General features: G+C 36.1%; 4 protein-coding genes across 4 annotated transcripts; 1 reads left to right on the top strand and 3 right to left on the bottom strand.

Moving 5' to 3' along the window:
- Positions 1-6206: 6206 nt before the first annotated feature.
- LOC113688339 (peptide-N4-(N-acetyl-beta-glucosaminyl)asparagine amidase A) lies at positions 6207-8534 on the bottom strand. Its single transcript, XM_027206143.2, has one exon. It carries the CDS (start codon positions 8296-8298, stop codon positions 6496-6498), a length of 1803 nt encoding a protein of 600 aa, XP_027061944.2. The 5' UTR covers positions 8299-8534; the 3' UTR covers positions 6207-6495.
- A 2154-nt stretch (positions 8535-10688) lies between these two features.
- On the bottom strand, positions 10689-14777 carry LOC113688453 (uncharacterized). Its single transcript, XM_027206269.2, has 8 exons — positions 14280-14777; positions 13492-13626; positions 12825-13016; positions 12483-12544; positions 12194-12348; positions 11685-11833; positions 11467-11610; positions 10689-11033 (listed from the first exon to the last, which is right to left on the bottom strand). The coding sequence occupies exons 1-8, from the start codon at positions 14631-14633 to the stop codon at positions 10851-10853; spliced, it is 1374 nt and encodes a 457-aa protein (XP_027062070.1). The 5' UTR covers positions 14634-14777; the 3' UTR covers positions 10689-10850.
- A 987-nt stretch (positions 14778-15764) lies between these two features.
- LOC113688407 (uncharacterized) lies at positions 15765-18111 on the top strand. The gene has a single exon (XM_027206215.2). The coding sequence runs from the start codon at positions 15823-15825 to the stop codon at positions 17629-17631; it is 1809 nt and encodes a 602-aa protein (XP_027062016.1). The 5' UTR covers positions 15765-15822; the 3' UTR covers positions 17632-18111.
- Positions 18112-18414: 303 nt separating this feature from the next.
- LOC113688408 (polynucleotide 3'-phosphatase ZDP) lies at positions 18415-23584 on the bottom strand. The gene is made up of 12 exons (XM_027206216.2): positions 23128-23584; positions 22768-22827; positions 22103-22150; positions 21963-22028; positions 21544-21615; positions 21346-21402; positions 21021-21097; positions 20124-20205; positions 19858-19974; positions 19255-19376; positions 19042-19111; positions 18415-18641 (listed from the first exon to the last, which is right to left on the bottom strand). Exons 1-12 carry the CDS (start codon positions 23440-23442, stop codon positions 18594-18596), a joined length of 1134 nt encoding a protein of 377 aa, XP_027062017.1. The 5' UTR covers positions 23443-23584; the 3' UTR covers positions 18415-18593.
- Positions 23585-23598: the final 14 nt, after the last annotated feature.

Here is a 23598-nt window from a genome sequence, read left to right as displayed (position 1 = left end):
AGTATGTATGTAAGATGAGTATGACGATATAAGAAGTTGTATATTTACCATGATCACGCAAAATCATTGGTGATGTGGATGCCTGGCGATCTTGAGGACAATTAGATTTTTCATTTCTTTGATCTAGAAATAAAATATATATTAAATTAAAAATCAATAGTTTATGTATTTATTTTATGTGTACATAGTGATACATTGTATGAGAATTGTTAACCAAAAAAATACAATAATTAATATAGAAATAGCGTCAATAGAATTTAATAGAATTGCATTGTAATCAAATGAAAACAATTACAGAGAAGTGGTTACCTGGACTAAGGAATGCAATTTTAATGCTCAAAAGTGCCTTGACGATTGCACATATGTCAGGGGCTTGGTGAGTTTTTTGCTCCTCATGAATCATTTTCTTTTTTCTAATTGTAATATATTACTTGCAAGTGTTAAGTAGGACTTGACTCTAACCTTTCGTTTAAGTACTTTAAACAATGAACTATTTATTCCATGAGTTGAATTGTGCTGTTGCTAGATAGATGAATCACGTAGTTGTAATTGTCATTGTTGATAAAGAAAAGAAAGGCTAGAATGCAATTTTGCCAAAAAGATTTCTGACGAAATTAAAAATTAATCCAATTTTAATAATGGGCGTATAGTGCCTTAGTTATTAGTACTATCTGAATTGTTTTTCTCCAATTATAAATCATTTTTAATTATTTTTTTAATTATCAAAAAATCTTTTTTTATTTCATGCACGATCATTTTGGAATAAAATTATGAAAATAACTATCGTAACACCTATTTTATGTGATAAATGTGCAATAAAAAATAATTAAAAAAATTTCAGTAATACAAACAAATAAATTTTTATAATATACAATTTATATTAGAAATAGTAGAACTCTCAATCATGAACCTATACCATCCGCAATTATATAAGCAAACAATACCTTTTTATCTTTGCTTTACAGTGTAATAATAAGCAAACAACCGTTCATAGGATTTTGTAAAAAATTTTCAGAAATAATGGATGATCAGAAAATCAATGCAATATCATTCATGACAAAAAGTAAAGCAAAAGCAAAACATACTTAAAAGGCAGACCGGACTGACCTGAAAAATTAAGCCGGCCGCAAGAAGGTTGATTTCTGCTGGAGTCTTTGCACCGCTACTGCTCACGAAAGAAACAAAATCAATACATTTACAAAATCAATAGAGAACCCAAAACAAATAAGAAACTGAGAGAGAGGGTGAGGGAATTAACTTGATAAGTTAATTAAGTCGATCAGTAAAAGAATTGGAAAAAAATTATAGACATATTATATTATTGGAAATAATCGAAAATAAAAAAAATTACAATATGGGGAATAATATTTAAAGAAAACACGGTACCGGAATTTTTAATTTGATGCAAACGATGTTTTATTCAGTGTAGCCTGGATTTTGTCCTTCGGATTTGATTTGAGATTTTTCTTTCGTCAGCGCAAACTTGTTGAAACTTTTCCAACTGGTGTGTGGAATCGTTGCCGTGTATGTTTCGTTTTCTAAGCAAATATTTTCTCTTTTGCAATCTTGCGAGTTTGAAATCTAGTTGTTGTTGAAATACTTGTAGGCGGACATATTCCATGGTGAGGAAACTTTAGATGGATTCCCTACAAATTTTGAGTGAAAAATTTTAATATATTAAATAATAGGACAACTTGAATTTGGGACAGCAGATAAGTGGGGCAATGGTGAAAAACCACAATAATACTAATCAATAGCTAAATGAGCAAGGTCACTTACTGAAAGGTAGTCACCGCCGGCTTCGTGACGTCTGCCGAAGGTTCAAGAAAAGAAGTATGATGCGTACTAAGAAGAGCACCAGAGTTTTGGTACCAGGATGAGATAGCTTTCAGGTATTTTCCTGTGTTATGTGAAGACGCAATTTTGAATTAAAAAAAAATGGGTCATTAAGAGATAGTTGGAGTGGACTCTTAATTGGAGTGGGATAGTGGAATAGTGGGAGTGAGATAGTGGGAATATTGATTGGTGATAAGGTGATAGTGGGATAGTGGGAGTGAGATAGTGGGAATATTGATTGGTGATAAGGTGGGTTATAACCCACTACTTTTTTATGTATTAAAATAAATATAAAAATCTAGAAAAAAGTATGACAAGTTTAGAAGGCATTGAGAGGGTTTCTGCTAAAAATCCCTTCCTGAATACATATAGATATAGATTTCAATACTACGTGATGCTTGGTCCAGTGCAATGAGAATTAAAATATTAAAATAATATCTTAAAATTTGATCATTTATGATTCCCGACCAAATTGAAAGGAATTGACCAAAACCCTCACTAATGGGCCTCTATCCATCATTCCATTTCCCTTTCCAATTCCAAAGCAGGAACCAAGCGCCCCTTTAGTCTTTTATTGAATAATTATAAATTTATAATTCCTCTTTTTTTATTAATTACAATTGACACTGCTATATTTGTTATTCAACTTATGTGAAAAGACAAGCATGCCCTTTTTGTTTTATAAACAACATAACTTCATTAGGATAAATTTATATTCATAACATAAAGTACATCCAACATATAAGGCCAAAATGGTCCAATGACCATCAGACGAAATTTAATTTTTGACTCTCAGACTATTAACTAATAAGTTTTAACCTTCCAACTAATTAAAACATATAATTCTAATCATTCTGTCAACAAAGATAAAGAATTATAAGATGCTAGTGGCCCTCAAACTATTACAAAATTCAACTTTTGACATTCCAATTATTAACTGATAAATTCTAACCTTCCAACTAATTAAAATGTATAATTCTACCATTTTCGTCAACTTGGGTCGTTATATCGAATAGAAACATCTATTGATAAAAATTTTGGGATGTGCCAAACCGAGTGTTTGACAAATCAATAAGGTTTAGATAGCGATGTAAAGTTTGGAGGAATCTCACCAGATAATTGATTAGTTGAGATATTTAGAAAGTTCAAATTTGGAAAGGAACTAAGACTTGTTGGAATTTCTTAGAAAATGAATTGTGTGCTAGATTTATGTCATTAAGACAAGTACATTAATCCAATGAATTTGGAACAATACCAAAAGATGAGTTAAATTCCAAATGAAGGCAACTCAATTAATTCAAGTTACCTATCCCTGCTGAAATTTCTCTATTCGGGGGTCTAGGTTTTAGGTTTTCAATTGATTTTGTTCAAATTCAACAATCGGAGATTTGGTAAATTAGTTTATAAGTTAAAAAGGGATAAAACAATTTTACTTTAACACATGTCCTGTGAAGATGAAAACACCCCTCAATTATGCCCTTACCACATACGTGGTGATGTTTTTGTTTGATATAACGATTCAAATTGACAGAAGAATTAGAATTATATATTTTAATTAGTTGGAAGGGTAAAATTTATCAGTTAATAGTTAAAGGGTCAAAAGTTGAACTTTACAATAGTTTGAGAGCCACTGCTGCGCATGTCATGCTATTTTTGTTAAATATAACGGTTTAAGTTAACGGAAGGGTTAAAATTATATGTTTTAATTAATTAAAGGGCTAAAACTTATCGGTTAATAGTTAGAGGATCAAAAGTTAAATTTTGTAATTCTTTGAGGACCATTGGGGCATTTTGCTTAACTTATAATAAATATAATTCTTCCGTTTTATAAGCAACGTAATTCTATTGCAATAAATTTACATTAATAGCAAAAAAAAAATACACCAAATATATAATAAATATGCATTTGTTCTGAATTCTAATTAAATGAAGAAGGACGTCTTCCAACGTGACCCAAAAAATTAATTTTTGTTGGTATCGTGATACTAGAACACAAGATAAACACATAACAAAATGGGAGGAATGCATTATAAAATTTTAATACTATCAACTATCCACCGAATTTAGAAAGAAAAATAACTTTAGCTTTAAAATTTCAAACATGTGCAGACAATATTAAATTCAAACCTAACCCACCTCTTATAAATAGAAGAATCGAAATCCCAAAAAAAAAAAAAAAATTCAAAAGAAGTATCTTTAACCGCTAATTGGAGTCAACGTTGTATTTTTAATCCTCGTTGTACCACATCGGTTATCAATATTTTAGCTTCTAATCCCTGAAATATTCAATTTTGATTGAATTAGTCTCTGATGTTTCGATCGATCTAAATAAATGTAGTCCCTAAAGCTTGTTAGTTGACAAAATTGGTCCCTAATGGTTTATAAAATCTAAGAAAATTTAGTTATATTTATAAAAATACAAACAAAATATATAAAAATAATTTAAAAGTAGAAAATTCATAATTTTTTTTTAAAAAATAAGTATAAAGTAATCTAAGCAATTCAATTAACACCCAAATAAGACATGCGTTACATGTTCTATATTTGTTTTTCTTGTGTACTTTTTTTAGTAAAATAAATTAAGCATTAAAATTGTACATGCACTTTTGTATACTTTTATGCACTAAAATACAAATTTACATATCTACCAATTGTACTTGATCAAAAGTGAATATCTCACACTTATTTTAATTTCTTGAAATTTTTAAAATTTTTGTGATTTTTCTATAAATTCTCTATAATTCTTATAGGTTAGGTTCTACAAAACATTAGAAACCAATAATATTGGTCAATAAATATACTTTTGGAGCTATATTTATTTGGATCAAAACATTAAAAATTAACTTAATTGACATTGAATACTTTAGAGATTAGTTTTGTTTTGGCTGAATTAACGAAGATCAATTTGGTCTAACCCCAACCTTTTGAGGACAAAAAATGCATTTTCTCCAACTGCTAATTGTTTTATATAAGTTTACACTTATAGGTGCAATTGCAAATAATCCATCACAAAAACTTCTTTCTTTTTTCTATGCAAGTGGATATTTACGATCCCTTCCATCTTACCGTCCAACTCAACCTTGCTTCAAGACTCCTGCCTTTTACTTCTACGAAAGGTACAAAAAAAAAAAAAAAGGTTTTTCCGATTCTAAACACCCCTACTCCACGCAACGCAAAAACCAAGAACTCGAGGCGGGGAGGCAGATCCTTCCTTCTTGTTGTGATATTTTCCTACCTGGTCAGTGTGTAGTACTGTTCACTTCAGTCAATGCCCTTTTGAAGTTGGGCAATTGAATCCTACCTGCAACTCTTTTTCTACTCTGTCCTTTTTCTTAACCACCGCGGTTAATCTTCCCGTACAAGGCTGAGCTTGCCCATCTTTATACCTTCCACTCTTCAATTCTCGCCAGTAGCATTTAAAGACAAAAACATGAGCCAAATCAGACTCTCAAAGCAGTTGTACTCTCACAAAAGTAGAATACTTTTATTCTCTTCCAAGCTCAGTGTCTCCAATCCCTGCCTCCCTAATTCTCCTGTTACTTCTCCCAAAATCAACATTTCTTCTAATTCTACTGCTAATCCAAAGCCTAATCTCAAGAAAACCAACGAAGTTGATACTTTGATGACTTTTCAGAAACAAGAAGGAGAATGCATTCACAACACTCTTCAGTTCTTGAGTCCATCCCAACTCCTTCAAGTCCTTGAGGTGGCTGCCGTTCTCCACCCCTTTATCCTCCATACCATCCTCTCTATCCTCGATTGCAACCCATCCCTTCGGCCTAAAACCACCTCTGAAAATCTCCATAAATTCTTCTCAAAAAATGGAGATAGCGAAGAAGGTAAAGTTGTGATCTCTGACGAAGTCACCACTGGAAAGAGTAAAGTTTGCGGTTTTGTCAGTTTCAAGAATGGTGTGGTTGGTGGGCGTGGTAGACAACGTGGGACCCGGATTAAGGAAAATACATCATCAATTTTTGGTCCCATTCCTTAAATGGGTGATGATTCTGGGGCTTCGTCTTGTGCAAGAAAATAGAATTACAATTTGCATTGCTGACATTATTGGATGTCGGTCTCTTTTGTAAATTTTTCTTTTTTTCTAGCAGATCAAGTGAAGAACCCTCTATTTGTTTTGGCGTCTGGGATAGTGGTTTCTGCTGTTTAGGATATTGCACATACAAGTCACTGGATTTTAGTCGCTTCAAAATGCTTATCGGTGGATATTTTAGTTATAAATTCTATGTTTCATGTGTGCTTGTATAGACCTTTTCCTTTTTAATTTTTTGTGATCTTTTTTTTTTTTTTAAAAAGTTGTTTTTCATAATCAGATGCTAATGGGGCCACGGTTAACTGACTTGTCTGGCTTAAATTGCTAAAAGAACGAAGGATCATGCTTGAAAGTCTAAAAATGCAAAATGGCCGGCCTACATTGTTCGTTTTGCATTAAGCTGAATTGAACAAATCTAAGAAGAGCAAGAATTCGCTGTTTAAAGCATCCGGGAATTGCTGTTCCTAGATGCTCAGAGATGTGGGACCAGCATCTAGAATTGCTCAGAGATGTAAACTAATCAAGGAACCGATCAGACAATGAAAATAGCAACCCTCATCGCCAACTTTCAATGAGAGATACCTCTTGAGAAGAAATGCCTTCAAAATCACCATCTACGAAGGCAAGAACCGATTAAACAGATGATGCTTTTGCCTTTTACTGCAAATGTTGCTAACTTTGTCGTAAAGAATGGTGTAATTTGAGCTGCCTACATTCCTGAGATAGCAGAATTCATTATCCTTGTAGCTGTAGGCTTGGTTTGTAGTACCCAATCCGCTAATTACCAAATTCCCCTTTACAAGCATGCTACTGTTTCCCTTCTGTATGTTTTCGAGACAGCTGACGGACAATCCCTGGTCAGATTTCTTAATCTTTTTCTCGTCAAAACCCAGAGCTACATTTGACACAGAAACATATGTTCCATTTGCTCGATCCGTAACATCTGTATACAAGTAAAAAGGAAAATGTTTCAGGGATTTGATCGACTTTACTGAAGACAGAGTCCTAGCAGAAACCATGTCATTGTACTCAATTGTCTGATTTACAATCTGCCTATTAGCCTCGTTTCCCAGAACCATAGAGTTCCTGTATTTCAAGTCTTGAGTTGCCTTGGTGATGATAGTACCGTATGATGATGACTTCACCCATCCTTCTGATGTTATAGTCCTACTGGCATTTATGAAGAATGATCCATCCAAACCTGTGAAATTCGCTGCGAAGGAAAAGGTTAGGGGCGGGCTATCGTGACTTAACAGCTCGCCTTCTGTCTTCGCACTCTTTTTGTCCAACCAAAGATGCAAATTTGCATCTATGTACCAGACATTCAAAGCACTCGCAACACTAAAGCCAAGTTTATGAGTCTTTCCATCCAATATCTTGCCCAAAAAAGGAGTAATCTCAATGTCATAGGTAGGCAGATCAAACGATCCAATTCCGGTAATAGGTCTCCACAACAGGGGATCAATACCCCCAGTATAAACCACTGTAAATGGCCAGATAGAACCAGCCAAAACATCATCTAAACTCACAAGAACCTCTCTAAAAGGACCATTTCCTGCGTAACCTGTAAGGTTATTGGCAGCAATGTACTCATTTGGAAAATTTCCGTACCAAAATTCATCATTTTCATGAAATGAAACATAAACTTCCAAGACAGCCCTGTACACATTTGGTGGAATACGAAACTCCTTAGACTCCACATCGGTAGAATTCTGAATTTCAAACCATAACCCATCATTCAATGGCAAATTTCTTGATATGGGCAATATCAGATCAGCCCCAGAATTAGCAGAATCATCTATATTCAGCCCACTAAAACCATAATTTTCCTCAGCGGGATAAAAATGCACACTAATATTCACATGGTAAATACCAGTATAAGTCTTGTCAACAAGATTGCCCAGATAAACAGCAAGGGTCTGATTAGTCATAAGCAAAGAATAATACCTAGTGATGTCCTTCTCAACAGTCCAAACAATCCCAGTAGCTCTTGGTTCAGCAGTACAACTCCTCAAAATCTCCACACCACCAAGCCAAACTCCAAAAATTCTATCGAATTGCCTCCCTTTGCTGGAGGCCTTCCATTCAAAAACAATTTTTGAAAATTTCTGAGAAGGGCAGTTGGAGGGTGGAGTGTAATTTGCAAAAACTGGTGGCTTGCCATAGGTGAAGCCAAAATCATGTTGAAGAATCAAATAGGAGCAAGGCTTAGTCTTGGGCAGTTGTATAGGCTTTGTGACTTCAAAATAGGTTGTTGGAGCAGGGGTTGGAGCATTCCCATTGTCTTCAGAGAAGAGTTGTGAATTGAAAAGAGGCTTTGTTTTGTGGAGATTGTTTGCAAAGGAGAAGATAGGGTGGTTGAGAAGGAAGAAAAGAGAGACGATAAGGTGAAAGAGGAAAGAGAAATTAAAAGCCATGATTGACGGAATGGTGGTTGGGGGATTGGAGCTCTACTCTTAAAGGTAAATTTAGAGGGGTAGTTAATCACAGCTAGATGATTACTATGTTGCAGCAGCTACATGGTAGTATCTTACTTGCCTTAGTACTAAACCTCGAACGTTGTTTTGAATTGGGAAACAAAGTTCTGGTCTTTGCTCCAAAATAAATCTTGTAATCAATGGGGAAACAGCCCTGAGTAGGATTCAATCGTTCAAATCATGAATAAAGAAGATGACGAAAATCCATTCATCTCCGGACGGCTCTTTTATAGCAAATCAGTCAATTTCTTAATACACCGAACGCCAATAGATTCTTTTCTATTTTATCTTGTTCACCCTGGAAAGCCGAATCAACGGACTACCAAGCGATGTGTGGAGGCATTTGCCTAGGATTATGAGGTCTTTTTGTTACATGTGTGGCATTTAATTCCTAGTCAAACATGCTTTCCTAAGCTGGAATTATGCGTTTAGAATCTTCTGTTCCCAAATTAGTTTCTGTCTCCTCTGTCCTTTTTTTATATAGCTGTCACATTGCCTCTAATTTTTTGATAATCCAAAATCAAACAAATCAATAATAATCGATTGATAAGTTTATTCAAAACCAATTCATCCAATAACTCAAAACTTTTTTTCTTTGGATAAATAAAGCAATTCCGATAACTCAAAACTTTTTTTTTCTTTGGATAAATCAAGTGGTGGTTCCCTAATCAGAATTCCTTCAACACTAGTTTACATGAAAAAGAAGACTGCTAGTCTGCAACATTACATCCATCAATTGATTCTCGAACTATTTATTCTTTTGATTCAATTGCTCACCAAATCCCTACGATATCATTGCCTTTAACTCTGTCAATCATGTTGGATTATGTCGTTTACACCCACAATTACTCACAAAAATCGTGAGGGCTCGTTATTTTTGTTGCAAGATTAAAGATATAATGAGTGAATCAAAGTCCTTGTTAGGGTTGAAGAAAAAAAATGATTTGGTGTAAAAAATAAAGAAGAGTTTTAGTTGATTTTTATTTTTACGACCAACAAGACTTTTTTTTGTTAAAAAAGAAAATAAAAAAGTTTAGAATTATCTCTTTTAATTGATTTTGATTAAACTTATCAACCAATTATTATCAGTTTATTTGTGTTTGGATTATAAAAAAGGACGTGACAACCGTACAAAGAAGGGACAGAAGAGAGGAGTAAAAACTAATTTGAGAATAGAAGATTGGAAGCAGGAATTATGATAGTAGTGGATTTTCTGTCGCAATGTGATTCCATTGTTCTACAAATAGTGGGGAAAAAAGAAACACGCACTAACACACCAACAACAAGAAGTCAACAACCGCAACTGAGCGGTCATCAGCAGGGACTTGCACGGCCAGTTTCGTTTTCCTGTTTCTTTAGAAGGTTCAGTGTACAACAACTCGAGCGTTGGTGTCGGAGGAAAAACAGACTATAAATTACTTAAGGGGCAAGACTGTAATGGCTGTTCAATAGGATATAGTAATGGATTCGTATAATAATGGTTTAATGTGTAGATATTAGCTTTGCGTGGCCTGGGGGCCAGTTGGTTGCTCGCCGTCTTAAACTTAAAGGGGAATAATAAATGGAATGCTTCCATCAAGCTTCTGGATGAACCAAGATAGTGGGAGGTATGACCAAGTTGCTCGAGTAGTAAAATAATAACCCTCACACCTATCCAAAACGGTTCTAAGAATGGTCATCAACTTGAATGAATAAAGTTCAACTTTATTGTTCATGTCGCCTTGTATGTATGGACGACAGCCACTTTGTCAAGGCATTGTTTCGTTGAAGGATTGAAAGCCCTGAATAAAAGCAGGAAAAGTACATGTACATATAAAGCAGTTTGACATCTCAGACTTCACCTATTCAATGAATAAGACGAGGCATTTTTTTTTTTTTCATTTTCTTTAGGCCCCTAATCAGATCCAGTACTGTATGTTTTCTTTTCTGTAGGGTGAAGAATACTGATCTATCGGGTTGGACCATTATGTTCAACTGCCTTTCGTCTTATTATTATCTTTTTTTCCTTCCTGCATTTCTGTTCTTGCTTTGTTGGCGGCTTAGAAGTCCAAATCATCTAGCAATTCACCCTGTTTTCATCACAAGGTCACAATTCCCAAGCAGATAATGATGTATTAAACTATACTACTTTAGAAGTGTTGTCCTAGATAAACCAAACAAAAAGAAGCCATAGTGGAAGTCACAAACCGTTTACATCAAAGCCAGTAAAAAAGATTTTTTAAATGCATGATAGACTTCCCCCCCTGAAATTGTAGACACCCACAAAAGATTTTGGTTGTGGTTTCTGACGAGAGCAAGGATACCCAAAGAAGCGTCTGCTTAGACCCGGATTGTAATCTACTGATGTAACATTGAATCTTAGAAGTACCCAATAAAAGGGCCTGTTTGTATGCACCAAATTTAAAAACATTTGGTGTTGTCAGACATATTGCAATGAATTCCATACAATGAGCTTATGATATAAATAATCAGGGGGGGGGTCGCATTAAGACTCAGTTAAGGGATCGGTTCAATACAGATAATTGACCAGAGTCTCCGTTCAAAAAGAAAACTTCCAATGGCACGTAAGATGATGATGAAATTGATGAAACAAATCTATAGGTAGGTTGCAAAATCTTGCTACCTTTGGCGCATGGAATGGTTAAAAGACGAGGTCCAGTTCTCATCTGCCAAACCTGCAAGCAAGAGTTCAAATGACTTAATCACAAAATTTACCTATTTCTATGCAAGTCACATTATTTTTGAGAAAAAAAAAGACTACCATCAAACTTAGCTGACTGGGAAAACAACATTTGTTCTGGCCTATTATGACGAGCACTCAAACAAACCTTGGCTAATTTATTAATCTTCAACTATTAAAATAGCAAAAGGTAAGCCCCACATGGTAATTCATGACAATGTCCAGATTGTTAAACCACAATATGAGGAAATTGTTAACAGTGCGTATGATCCTAGAAAGAAAGGTCCGACTAAAATGACAAGCGTGCAGCGCAAAGGACCTAGAAAACTCCTGGTAAAATGAAAGAAAGCCTAATACGTTTAGATTCCAAAGAATGATGAGTACAGAGAATCGTTGACATAATCTGAAGAGTATGCACCAGAAATTACCTCGACTATCCCTTTACGTGGTGCATGGATGGCTAAACAAAGGCAATAATCACTCTTCTCATATTGATACCCAGCAGATCCTACAGTTGCGGAATTCTTCTTGACAAGCATCTCAACAAACAAGCAGCTCGCATCTCGATATCCCTGAAAGATGTCAAAGTAAATCACCGGAAACGGCGTGTCATTGAAGATAAAATAGCTCGTTGCTAGAAGCAAACCTTCCATAGTCGCACAACAACAAGTGCCTGCGTGTCCAAAAGCAATATACGACCAAGTGAATCAGTTATTGCAGCCAGAGTACCACTAGGTGATAATGTGAGTTTTTCTCCCTTCCTTGGGTAATCCTTCAAACAAGTAAGAGGAGAAGCTGCCAAATTGAATTAATTCAAGATACGAGTCATGCAGAGTTCAACTCAGATAGAAAATGGAAGCAGACCAATACCTTACTGAAAACATCGATAACATCAGTCTAGAAAGCCCTCCACTGAGGGTTTTGTAATAAAACATATACTAGTATGCAGTAACTGTAAAATTGCATCCCATGATATGAACTAAATGATATTGCTTCAGAAACACTTTTGCAGGAAAAGCAAAGGAAGCCCTAAAAAATCAGAAAAACTTTTGTCAGAATGCCAAGTGAAAAGCTGAAAGGTAATGAAAACAATAGCCTAAATCCAATATGAGCATGATATAAGACAATGTTCAACAACTAAAAGCACTATACAACCTCGAGCAAGCGGTTGGGGTTTTTCCTCTTGTTTCTTTGTTGTTGTATCACTTCGCCAAATCATTTTTGAGATAGAAGATATAGTTGAAAATGTTGCAGGCACAACTTTTGACAGAATAGCTCCAACTATTGATCTGCTTCTGTCCTCCGAAAGTCTTGACAAAGTATATTCAACAGTGAGAAGACATCAAGAGGCATAAAACATCACAGCAATCCAAGGATTAAAAAAAAATTGAAGACCAAAAGCAGTATTACAAGAATCTTATAACCAATCTTCAAGCAGTCTAACCTGTATGCTGAAATCACCGCATCATCTCCAACTGTGACTGCACAATAATAACGTTGACTTGACTGTCCAACAATAAAAGCAGCTGAATTCAAAAACCAGATTAACATTCAGAAAGTTGCCAAAAGTCAACCTATACAAAAGAATAGCACTAAGCTACACAGGCACTTCCACTAAAGAAAGCAAACTATGTCAAGATAGAGCATACAAAGCTCCAAAGGTGATGATATCCCTCAGTTAACTAAGATATAGCACACTAGATTTCTCGCACAAAAAGTCTTACTCAACCAGAATGGCTAATTGCAAAGAGGAACTAAAGAGGTTTCAGATGACAAGTGTAAGTACCTGAGGTTCCATTAGAGGAGGGGGCATGATGCCAGTGATAGCAGCATCAGCACACAATCCATACTTGCTAACATTCCATAGCTGATAAGGAAGCCTTCCAAATGAAGCTCCAGAATATTCTTGATCTCTCCTCATGTAACTCTCATCCCAGAAATTCAACTGTCTTTCTCGAAACCACCGATGCAGCATACTCTGCAGATATTCATCATCAAGGTGTAAAACAGCGTGTTAGATTCAAAAACATTAAAAGTTTCATTTAAGGACTCAATGATAAGAAAAAGGTCAGCACGGAAATTGTTAAATATTTATACAAGGCAAAAGGACTTGTAGCAACTTTGAAGACCTCAATGATAACTCCACCAGCTCAAACCAAGCAGCAGACTGGAAACTGCTATTAAGTTTACTAGTTTACTTATTTTTATCTATTTGACTTGATGACTCTTTCTCATCATGCAAATGCTATTCCTCCTAATTCTTTTGAGATTTTCTTTAATTTCCTCTCAGCTCTCAAGGGAAGAATTAACTACATATTTACTATTTTGAACATTTAAAAAGTATAAAGCATTTTAGCAGATCTTTCCTTTCTTCTACAAAACAGGTTTTTTGTGATAACAGATGACGTCCAATAAACTAGATATGAGCAAAATGCTGACTTATTTGCATATACCTGAATGTCAGATCCATCAAATCGAGCAACTGTTGCTCGCATAACAACACAAACCTCCTCGGAAGATGTATCTTCCAACAGGTCCTTGTTAGTTCCACGAACTCTTAACTTGATAATCTTGGCATTGTTTACAAGCTGAAGAACAATTATGTGATCGTTAATAAACTTTTAACCGACTTAAATTCCACTGACACAAAAGAAATCAGTACATTCTCCTGATCAGGAAACTTTTAAGTGTCAACAGAAAAAAAATGAAATAACTGAAAAGGAAGACATCTATCTTGTAACTATAATCTCTCTGCGATGAGCTCTCTAAAATAAAAAGAAAAAAGAACATCCCAGCTAAATGTACCTCGCACTATTGTCTAAACTCAATATCTTCCCATGTTTTCACCCAAGTTTTGTTAATTCGACAATCCATTTTGTTCAACTCACTACAAAGTTCCAAACTTTACTCCATTTCAATAGAATCCCTCAACAATTTTGCGTCAAATAAGCTAATTCAACAATTCCTTGACTCAATTCTACCAAATAAATTTAAAGGGGCCACTCGCATAAAAAAAATGTTGAAAACTTTACTCATTTCCACTTTTCTGCACAAAATAATACTACATAAAGCTCCCAACTTTGCTCATTTTCCTCCATTGTTTCCACAAACTAATACACATAGTTCCAAACCTCACTCAATTTCGATAATCCCACAACGATTCCTCGCCAATCAGCTCCATACCCATAATTGCATTGGTTCATAAATGAATTCATACCAAAAAGTAAAGTAAGAATTTAACCTGTTTGTGAATGAGATCGCCTTGGAGAGAATAGATTAAAAGAAAACCTGAAGAAGTTCCAATAGCAAGCACCCTAACGTCATCAAACACCAGCCACTCAATAGCGGAGATGTACTCGGCCGCGATCGGGGAGAGATCAGGGACAATTTTGAGGCGGTAAGAAGAGGGATCGGCGTCGTCGGACCAGTGGAGAACAAGGACAATTGAGCGGTTGGCAAGGGCTAAAGAATGGGTGTCAAGAGCAGTTAAAAGATTGGGATCGCTCACCAGCCAGCCTTCTTTACCTGCCCCAACATCCGATAAGTCTTCGCAGGCTATGCTGCCCAGCTCCGTCGTGTGGTAGCGTCGCGACATCGGTGGTTTGGAAAGGAGCGGAGCGGATTGGTGAATTCGATCGGAAGATGGTGAAAATTGACAGTTGGGATGTGAGGCAATCGACCGGGGACTGGGAGAAGGAAGAATATTAGAAAGCGTGGCAACGGAAGAAACGTATTACATACCGAAACTCGTACAGTTAGTAGGCAGCTACGGATGTGAACATCAAAATACATACATTTTGTGACGAAGTCATCCTTTCATATCAAGTGAGTCAACATTTATTGATATCAAACACTCTCTAATCTTCATCAAGTAAGTGAAATAGATGAACTAAATTCAAATATTCATCGTCGTTTGATTATTTGAATGAAGTTAAAATTGTGTTTAAATTTAGTTTGTTTATTTATTGAATCAAACTCAGACGAATTTTATCAAGTCGAAAGTGTCAAATCAGAGTAATTTAAATTTTTATATGTAAATTTCAAAATTGATGCAAATTGAACTGAGTTAAAAAGATGTACCGAATATAAAATATTGTTCATGTTCAATTTGATTAGATGGGATCAAGTTCCAATGAGTTCTTAATGCACTTTTATTGTTCCTTTTTTTTTTTTTTTTTGAAGGAGTGCACTTTTATTGTTCAAATATCATTAACCACTTTCCAAGTGGTACTATGATATTGTCATAAAGTTCATAAAAGAAAGTAGAATTTGGACTAAAAATCATAGGATATGGGAGCAATAGAAGCATCCAATTACGATGTTTTGTGGATTTACGAAATTGCCCTTATGGCCAAGACCAATTTAGTGTGCAATTAGATCCTAAATAACCTCATAATCAAAAAATTTTAGCATATAATTAGATCATAAGTATCTAAGATTGATGAATATATTTGTATCAAATATTCAAGAGGTAAAGCATTCACTCTCAAAAAGTAAATATATAAAACATTTTGAATTAATCTTTTTTTCCGGCACTATCAATGTATTCAATTTGAATTTTAATATCGACTTTTACATATATAATATGCATTTATATCCATCAGTATACACGTATGAAAAATTTACTCAAACATTTTATCTCGGTAAATAGTAAGCAACTTTCTCATATTTGTACCAAGAAAAGTCGAATACATTGTTCATATTCCTCCAAAATTTTGAGAAGTCAAGCGTTTTAACCGGTAAACTAGTTAACCTTATCCAACTTGCCTCACTCACACTGGAAAATGCAGACCCAAAACCTCCCTTTTGCTAAAGACCTAAACCCTCCCCTCTTCAACTTTCAACCCCCATCATCATTTTTCAAGTTCTTAAACCCTCTTCACAGAAGCATTGTTCCAATTCACCCCTCTTCTGGAACCTCAAAACCCCTTAAAATCCATTGCCAAAACCCCACCCCACAATTTTCCCGCCAAAATGCCACCCACCAGAGGGACGTCCGGTCCTTTGCCGGACGGAGCAAAGGGAAGCCCGGAGGTACCTCCACTGGGCGCATCGAGGGTAACGCTGAAGTCCGTCGACAGGCTAAGCGAAACGCTCGCCGGAAAAGCAGGAAATTGGCAGAGAGCTTGTTTTACAGACTGAAGAACCCTAACAAGAATTACCCGGACAATTTATCCGAAGAGCAGCTTGAGATGATTGGTCTAGGATATGATAGAATGGTTAGGTTTATGGAAAAAGATGATCCAAATCTTAGGCACCCGTACGATTGGTACAAGTATGGTGAATTTGGACCTTATTCTTGGCGTGGGGTGGTTTTAGGTGAGCCAATTCATGGACGGATTACCGATGAGTGTGTAACTTTGATTGGTGAAGTTCGCAATCAAGAAGAGTGGGAGAAGATCGAGCAGTTTGAAATGGCTCGAGAATTTCAAACTAGATTAGATGCAATGGATAAAAATGTTAAGTTCAGGAATTTTTGGGTGTTTGTCAGGCATCCTAGGTGGAGGGTTTCGGAGTTGCCTTGGCAACAGTGGACTTTGGTAAGCGAGCTGGTTCTTGAAGCTGGGGATCAGAGGTTGGATAAGTGGAATTTGATGGGAAGGCTCGGAAATAAGGCAAGGTCCATGATTACACAGTGTGCAGCGTGGATGAGGCCTGATATAATTTATGTGAAGAGGCCAGTTTATCAGTGTAGATTTGAGCCTCAAGATGACTTTTTTAAGGAATTGACACCGTTGCTTGATCCACAGACTGAGGGGGATTTTTTGTTCCAGTTGGTGAATGATGATGGGAGGGTGGAATTCTGTACTTATTTTGGTGGATTATGTAGAATAGTGAAGGCGAATTCAAAGGCGTTTGTAGATGATGTTGTGAATGCTTATGAGAAGTTGAGTGATGAGAAGAAGTCGAAGTGCTTGGAGTTTTTATTGAACAACCATCCAGTGCCTCTGTTGCATCCATATACTAAGGAGTGGAAGGTGAAATTGGAGGAAATGGAGTTGGGTTGTGACGCCCCAGATGATGAGAATGGCGATCATGGTGATAATGATGAGGAAGGTCAGATAATGGACTGGATTGAGGATGATGGCGACGAAAATGATGGAAGGAGTGAAGTGGAGGATGGTGAAGACGATGATGCAATTTTGGATGTAGAGGATGCTGGAGATGATGAGTTGGGAATCAAGGAGGAAGAAGAGGATTTCGGTCCTGAAGAGGATCCAAACTACTGGGATGCGGAATTTAAGAAGGCATTGAGCAGTAATGAAGCAATGGAAAAGCTTGCAAAACGAGGCTTAGAGATATCTAACAAAATCTATGAAAAGCAGATTAGAGCAATGGAAAGGAGGGGCAAAGGGACAGTTGAAGAAGATGGGGATGAATTGGCAATGAGGCGAACAAGAGCAAAGGTCAGTCCAGCAGAATGGAAGAATCTCGGTTACGGTCCTTTCAGGAAAAGGATCAAAAAGAGTAAAGTACCGCCTGGTTTGTTCTTACGAGCTGCTGTTAGACCATTCACTTACAGAAACCTAGTCAAAGAGATTGTTTTGACAAGACATGCCATCATAGAAGGAGAGATTGGTAGGAAGAAGTGATATGTAGGTATTTTGACGGGTCTGGGAGTATGAATATCGCCAAAACATCAATGGCTATTTTTGCAGCTTCAGTCTGCAGCTAGTACTTCATGCTTGCATGATTTCTTACCTCTGCAGAGCTTGACTCGAAGCCTCAATACTTTGAGCTGTCCTTGCAAAACTTAACACCAAGTATGCCTTTCTTAATCTTTACTTTGAATCACATCTGAAGAAGCCTCTGGATAGGGATGTATCAACTATTGTCTGAGTATATGGTCCATACTGTAATCGAGCAGTGGCAATTCAAACCCTCTGCTCGAGATTTGCTCTATCCTAGGTTAGTGAAGCATATAAAAAAAAATGTATCACTGTTTACCGTTTAGTTTGTCCGTTGATGTTTTTCAATTATTCCATTATGGATGATTGGATATAGTATCGATAAGACACCTTCACGCTGCATTATTATGAAACCAAAATAAGGGATCAGAAACTTTCACCTAACCCCCCCCCCCCCCCCCTCTTCTCTCTCTCTCTCTTTTTTAGAGTTTATGGACACTAATGTACGAGTGGATTTCAGTTTAGCAAGCAATCTCCTATCATGTAACTGTTGATTTGCAGGGCTTCAAATGCATTGAGTTGTTAGCACGCAAAACATTACAATAAGCTAAAAATTGCTTGCTAATCCTTCAGAAACTATGCTGTTATTCCTGCTTACTGGTGTTCCTAAAGGGATGCTCAGAACCATTGGTAGGATGAATCTTTCAGTGCTACTTATCCAAAGGAAGGCGAAACACGACTCCAAAAGGAAGAAAATTAGATGCAACATAATCACCATAAAGGTCACAATAAACTGTTCACAATGAGGTCAATAACTACAATGTTCTCCCATTGGACCATCTGCTCTTCACTATCTACAGAATGAGTTACTCGAATTATGTCCTTCAGTTGCATAAAGTCACAAGTACACTGTTAGATGCCAGATTTTAACTGTTGAAGTACTGCTCCGGTAGATAGAATTTTAATCCAATGGCCTGCAATATACATAAAACCAGCCCATCAATCCAATTTTCATAAACTTTACCAAATCACAAAAGAGGGTGAAGAGGAAGTGACTTTACCCAAGAGTACCACAGGTGAAGTAATGAAGACACTAGCATTAAAATAAGGATATTATGTTTGTTAAATAGAGACTGATAAAATTATGCATGTCAAACAAGGAATCAGTAATGACTAAAGACAACTGAAAGATCATCCAGCCGCAAAACAATGTGCGATATTTCAACTATACTTTGGATACACAAGGTTGAATGACTGATCAAGCAATCAAGCAAGAAATCATAAGTAGCGCAACAGATCATCTTAATAATAAGTAGCATCCAGTTATGAGCTATCTAGCTGCTTGGAGGTTCAAAAGTCAAATACGCTCACTACCTCTGCAAATTTGATATCAGCATCACTATGATCATTTGGTCTTCCAGCAGCATCACCGACATAAAAGGAGCTATAAAAAATAAAAAATAAAATTCAACAAACCAATTGTGCAAGTTCTCGTAGCAAGTATAATTTAGACTATCAAGTCACTCAATGAAAAGCCATATGGCCAATAAATCCAGAATTGGCAGGAAAGAGTGGAAGGACAATAACTGATCCATGTCAATTAGAAGACCGGAATTGAAGTGCTTCTCCATGATATGCCACATCCCAGTTTTTGGTTTGCGATAGGCATCCTCTGGTTGACAGTTACTTAGTCCACAAGCAATAAAAACCTGCATATGGATTTGTGCAATGAAGAATTGAGTAGGTTTCCACAAGAAAAGGAATTACTCTTTAGTAGACACAGCAGACTCAAAAAGTTTATCATGGTGGTAGTCTACAATATCAACTTTTTTGTTTAGTTCTTTTTCCAGAAAACTAAACAAACAATAAACCATTACAAAAAAGAAATACTGGATGACAAACATTAGCATGAAATTTGTTGGTAAATGTCTTCACAAATCTAATTCCAGCCATTTTTCATTAGAATACAGTCATGTTGAACACCTCATGCATCCTTCTATTACAAATGTTTGACATTCCAGGCATACAGTTGATTTTGGAATTTATTTTACTACTTGATTGTAAAAGAAGCTAAGTTTCAAGTAGAAAATAACCACATGCCTCCTCGCAAACAATGATGGTCTACCAAGAAAAAAGTAACAATCCATTTAAGTTACTCCATTGATAGATTTGACACCAAGCCAAACCAACCTGAATTGGAACTTTTACAAGCTTTATGAAGCTTTCAATTCGCCCAATTTTCGAGTCCACTGCAACCTGTCTCTTCTTCTTCCAGCGCTCAATATTAGATTCATTAGTGAAAATAACCTAGTAAAAATGAAGATAATTCAGTAAGAGAGGAAAACAAAATAGTCAAAGACAGAAACTATAGTCAACTTGATCAGCAGCACCACGAATTTCATAATTCACAAACTAGTAAAGAAAGATTAAAGATTAAACAAGAAAAAGAGTCACACCAGCTTGTAGCCTTCATCATATAATCTCTGCAGCTTCTCTGGTATTGAAGGATACATAAGAGACCATGCATCTGCACCTATTCTAAAAGAAAAAGTAAATGTCAAGTTCTTCCAATTACGCTTCAAATAAAGATCCCCTGTAATACACAGAAAATTTATGGTTCCGAACAAGTTTGACACATATGACAAATCCAATCCAAACAACAACCAAAAGCTGCAAAACATGTTGCTAACTTTACTATAGTATATTCACTACCTCTGATATAAGAGCAATCCAGATTTCTCAGTTGTTGTTTCCATTCCAGTAGCACCACTTACTGCTCAGCCACTTAGCTAGATGTCGTATTCACTTACAGAGCATCTATGTTCCAAACTTTATTTTAATTTGAGCTTGATGTTTTAGAAGTTTAATGAAAGAAAAAGGTCTAGCTTGCAGATTAGAAAACTTAAATATGTCCATGTAGTCCTGATTGTAAGCACTAAAAATGCTAACAACCAAGTCAATAGATTTTAAACATCTTCACACTATTATTCATGAATATCACAACAATAATACCTTGTTAGAAGGCAATGGTTCCTCACGCAATATACAGCAACAAAGTTTGACTATTATACTAATCTAGACTTTTTTTTCATGTGACATCTTTCGTTCAAGAAAATGCAAAAGTCAAAATATGGGAATCTAAATAGATATATTACTTGTGGATTTGATACTTTTAAAAGACAATAAATCAGAAACAAAAAGGAATTTCATTCAGAAAGGTTAGCTTCACCCAACAAAGTTTAACTATGGAATTGTTGCTATTTTAGCAGGCCAAATTCAACTTCCTAACTTTATTGCACAAGAGTTCTAATGAAATTTTTTGATGCATATAAAAGATGGGAAATATGACATACTTGTTCACTGCTGTCTTGGCAAGACAACCATCAAAATCAAATGCAGCAATCTTCGTTGAATCATGAAGACCATCAACCTAAGAATTTAATATGAGATTTATCAAATGATGTACTGCAGTAAGGAACTCCAGAACAAACAAGGACTTCCAATATAACAGAAAGTTTAATTTCACAAAGTGGAGCAACAGAGATGTACTTTAAAGATGAATGTGTAGCACAAATAAAATCTTAATAATTATCTATGTAAAATAAGCCAGCTATAGCATGAATAAGTCTTACAGGGTTCTGTCATCTTCACAAGTGATATTCCATGATTCCTACTCACCCGTTCAAGAAATATGATAGTTTGGAATGCTTTCCACTGGGGCAGCAATGCAGCGTCCTGAATTTCAAAACGATATGAATAGGTAGGATGCATGATTAGAAAAAAGAAGACCAGTTGCTGGAACAGATTCTACTTATTATTCCCTAAATCTAGAATAATTCAGTAGCTCCAAACCAGTTGCCTAAAATTTGAGCATACCTTGTACTTTTCCTTGATCTCAGTAGCAGAAAATGTGATCTCCAGCTTGCTGCCCTTGTCAGACTCAGATAGCTAATGGTAATTGGATGCAAGCGGTAGTTAAAAAAGGCAAAAAAATAAATGTGGGCAAATACTACTGAGAAGTACATCTTTGGTGCACAAGGAAGTAAATATATCGAGGACAAGTAGCAGAATGAATCACATGGTGTAACACTGAAGGTCCGTGCGTGATATAAGGAGAACCAGAAAGCAGCATTTATCCATGTTATTTTAAATGTGGTGCTGAATAAGTCATGAATGTGGTGTGGTTGGAAGGTATCAAATATGCTAGTACAATAAAATGAAACCAACAATACCACTGTCACCATATCTACAACAACCACAAAATTAAAGAGCCTCCAGTTCATCTGAGGAGGTACCTTTTTCTTCTTCACTTTTTGTTTCTCCATCTCATAACTCTCATCTTCATCATCTCGTCTGAGAACCTATTGAAAGTGGAGGGCATTAAGGCCTTTAAGATTATTAACATATGGCAAGAGATTAACATTAGAAATCTTACCTTGAATTCCTTGGTTTCAGTAATAGAATCTTTTTCTCCATCCAAAACCTGAAATGTCAAACAGCTATTATGAGTTATATAGAGAGCTCATACTGAGGACCACATGTTAAATACAATTGAATACCTGCACCGATAAGCTTAAATAGTTTCTAAATACAAGTTTATAACATGCAAGTTGCTTCATTATCACAGTAGCATATTGCCTTACAGTTTTATAGCATATAGTTGCATAAGCCATGAATTGGTAACATTGCTAGAAACTAAATGTTTGAATTTCAGGAGTACTTCACAATGTCACAGGGCAGTTTCACTGTCCAAAGCAAGAACTCCAAAGACCTGTGAACAATGTAATGAACAATACCAAAAAACCATGAAGGATCCACAAAACAAATGCTTGACTAAGAAGAGTCCTAACAGGCTCATGAAGCATTATCTCAAGTTGCAGAATATTCTAACTAGATGTGAGAGAAGTCATTGTCCACCACAAGTCGTAACGAAGACGGACTCCACTTAAGGCATTAGTAGAGGAGATCACGCATAATCCTCTCCATCTTATACTGAATTTCGCATTGCATATTGAACAGATGACCATAGCATCAAGGTGCAAAGAGGAGCTTATAAGAGTAAAAGACTATCTGTGGTGCAACATTTCACAAATAATATACCTTGTCTAGAGCCTGAACACTTTCCTTCATCAATTTCTTTAGTTCTTCTTGATCACTGCTCTGCATAGCCACAACCACAAAAATAACCAAATAAAATGAAGTCGACCCCACAGATTCTCTCAACTTCAAATCCAGCAGCCAAAAAAAAAAGCCATCTTTTTTAAAAGAAAATTTCTAATTTCACGGTAACAAGATTCTACTAATACTCGGTTTTCTAATATTCAAAAGTTTAACTGTTAGTTTCAAACAGTAATTTCCACTTCCCAGTATAGCCTACTATTTTGCTACTAAACTAAAATCTTCTTAAATAAAAAAAAATAATGGAGAAATCCTTCGGAAGAAATTAAAATGCTGTACTACCTTGAGCGATGAAAATCCTTTGATGGACCCCGGCGATGCACCGGAATGGGAACTCAAAGGCAGACAATGCAAATGATGCCATTTGGTCATGTCGAAGCCTCGAGCGTCTCTGGTAACTAAACCAAGCCTTAAGGCACTTGCGGAGATTGTTTTCGAGCATTTCTTGCACGACGACCGTCCGGACTTGGCGTACTCCGCTATCATCTTCGCCGACGAAGAAGACGCCATTTTTGAGGAAAATAATGGGGAAATTGTTGTGGAGCTAGGGCTTTTAGTAACTGTGAGGAAGTGAAAGAAATTGAGGACGACGGGCATCAATATATTGGCGGACTGGGACGGCACGCCCGAAACTATTTTCCCGGAAAAATGCTTAGGAAACCGGGAAAGACCAATGATGTTTTCGGTAAACCGGCTGGTCCTGTGGCCGAACAGTCCCGGTTCATTTTGGTCTTACAAGCAAGTAATTTTTCT

This window comes from Coffea arabica, chromosome 5e (assembly GCF_036785885.1).
Source record: "Coffea arabica cultivar ET-39 chromosome 5e, Coffea Arabica ET-39 HiFi, whole genome shotgun sequence".
NCBI lineage: Eukaryota > Viridiplantae > Streptophyta > Magnoliopsida > Gentianales > Rubiaceae > Coffea > Coffea arabica.
The sequence above is the reverse complement of the archived record's forward strand: the minus strand, read 5'-3'. Positions and strand labels throughout refer to the sequence as shown.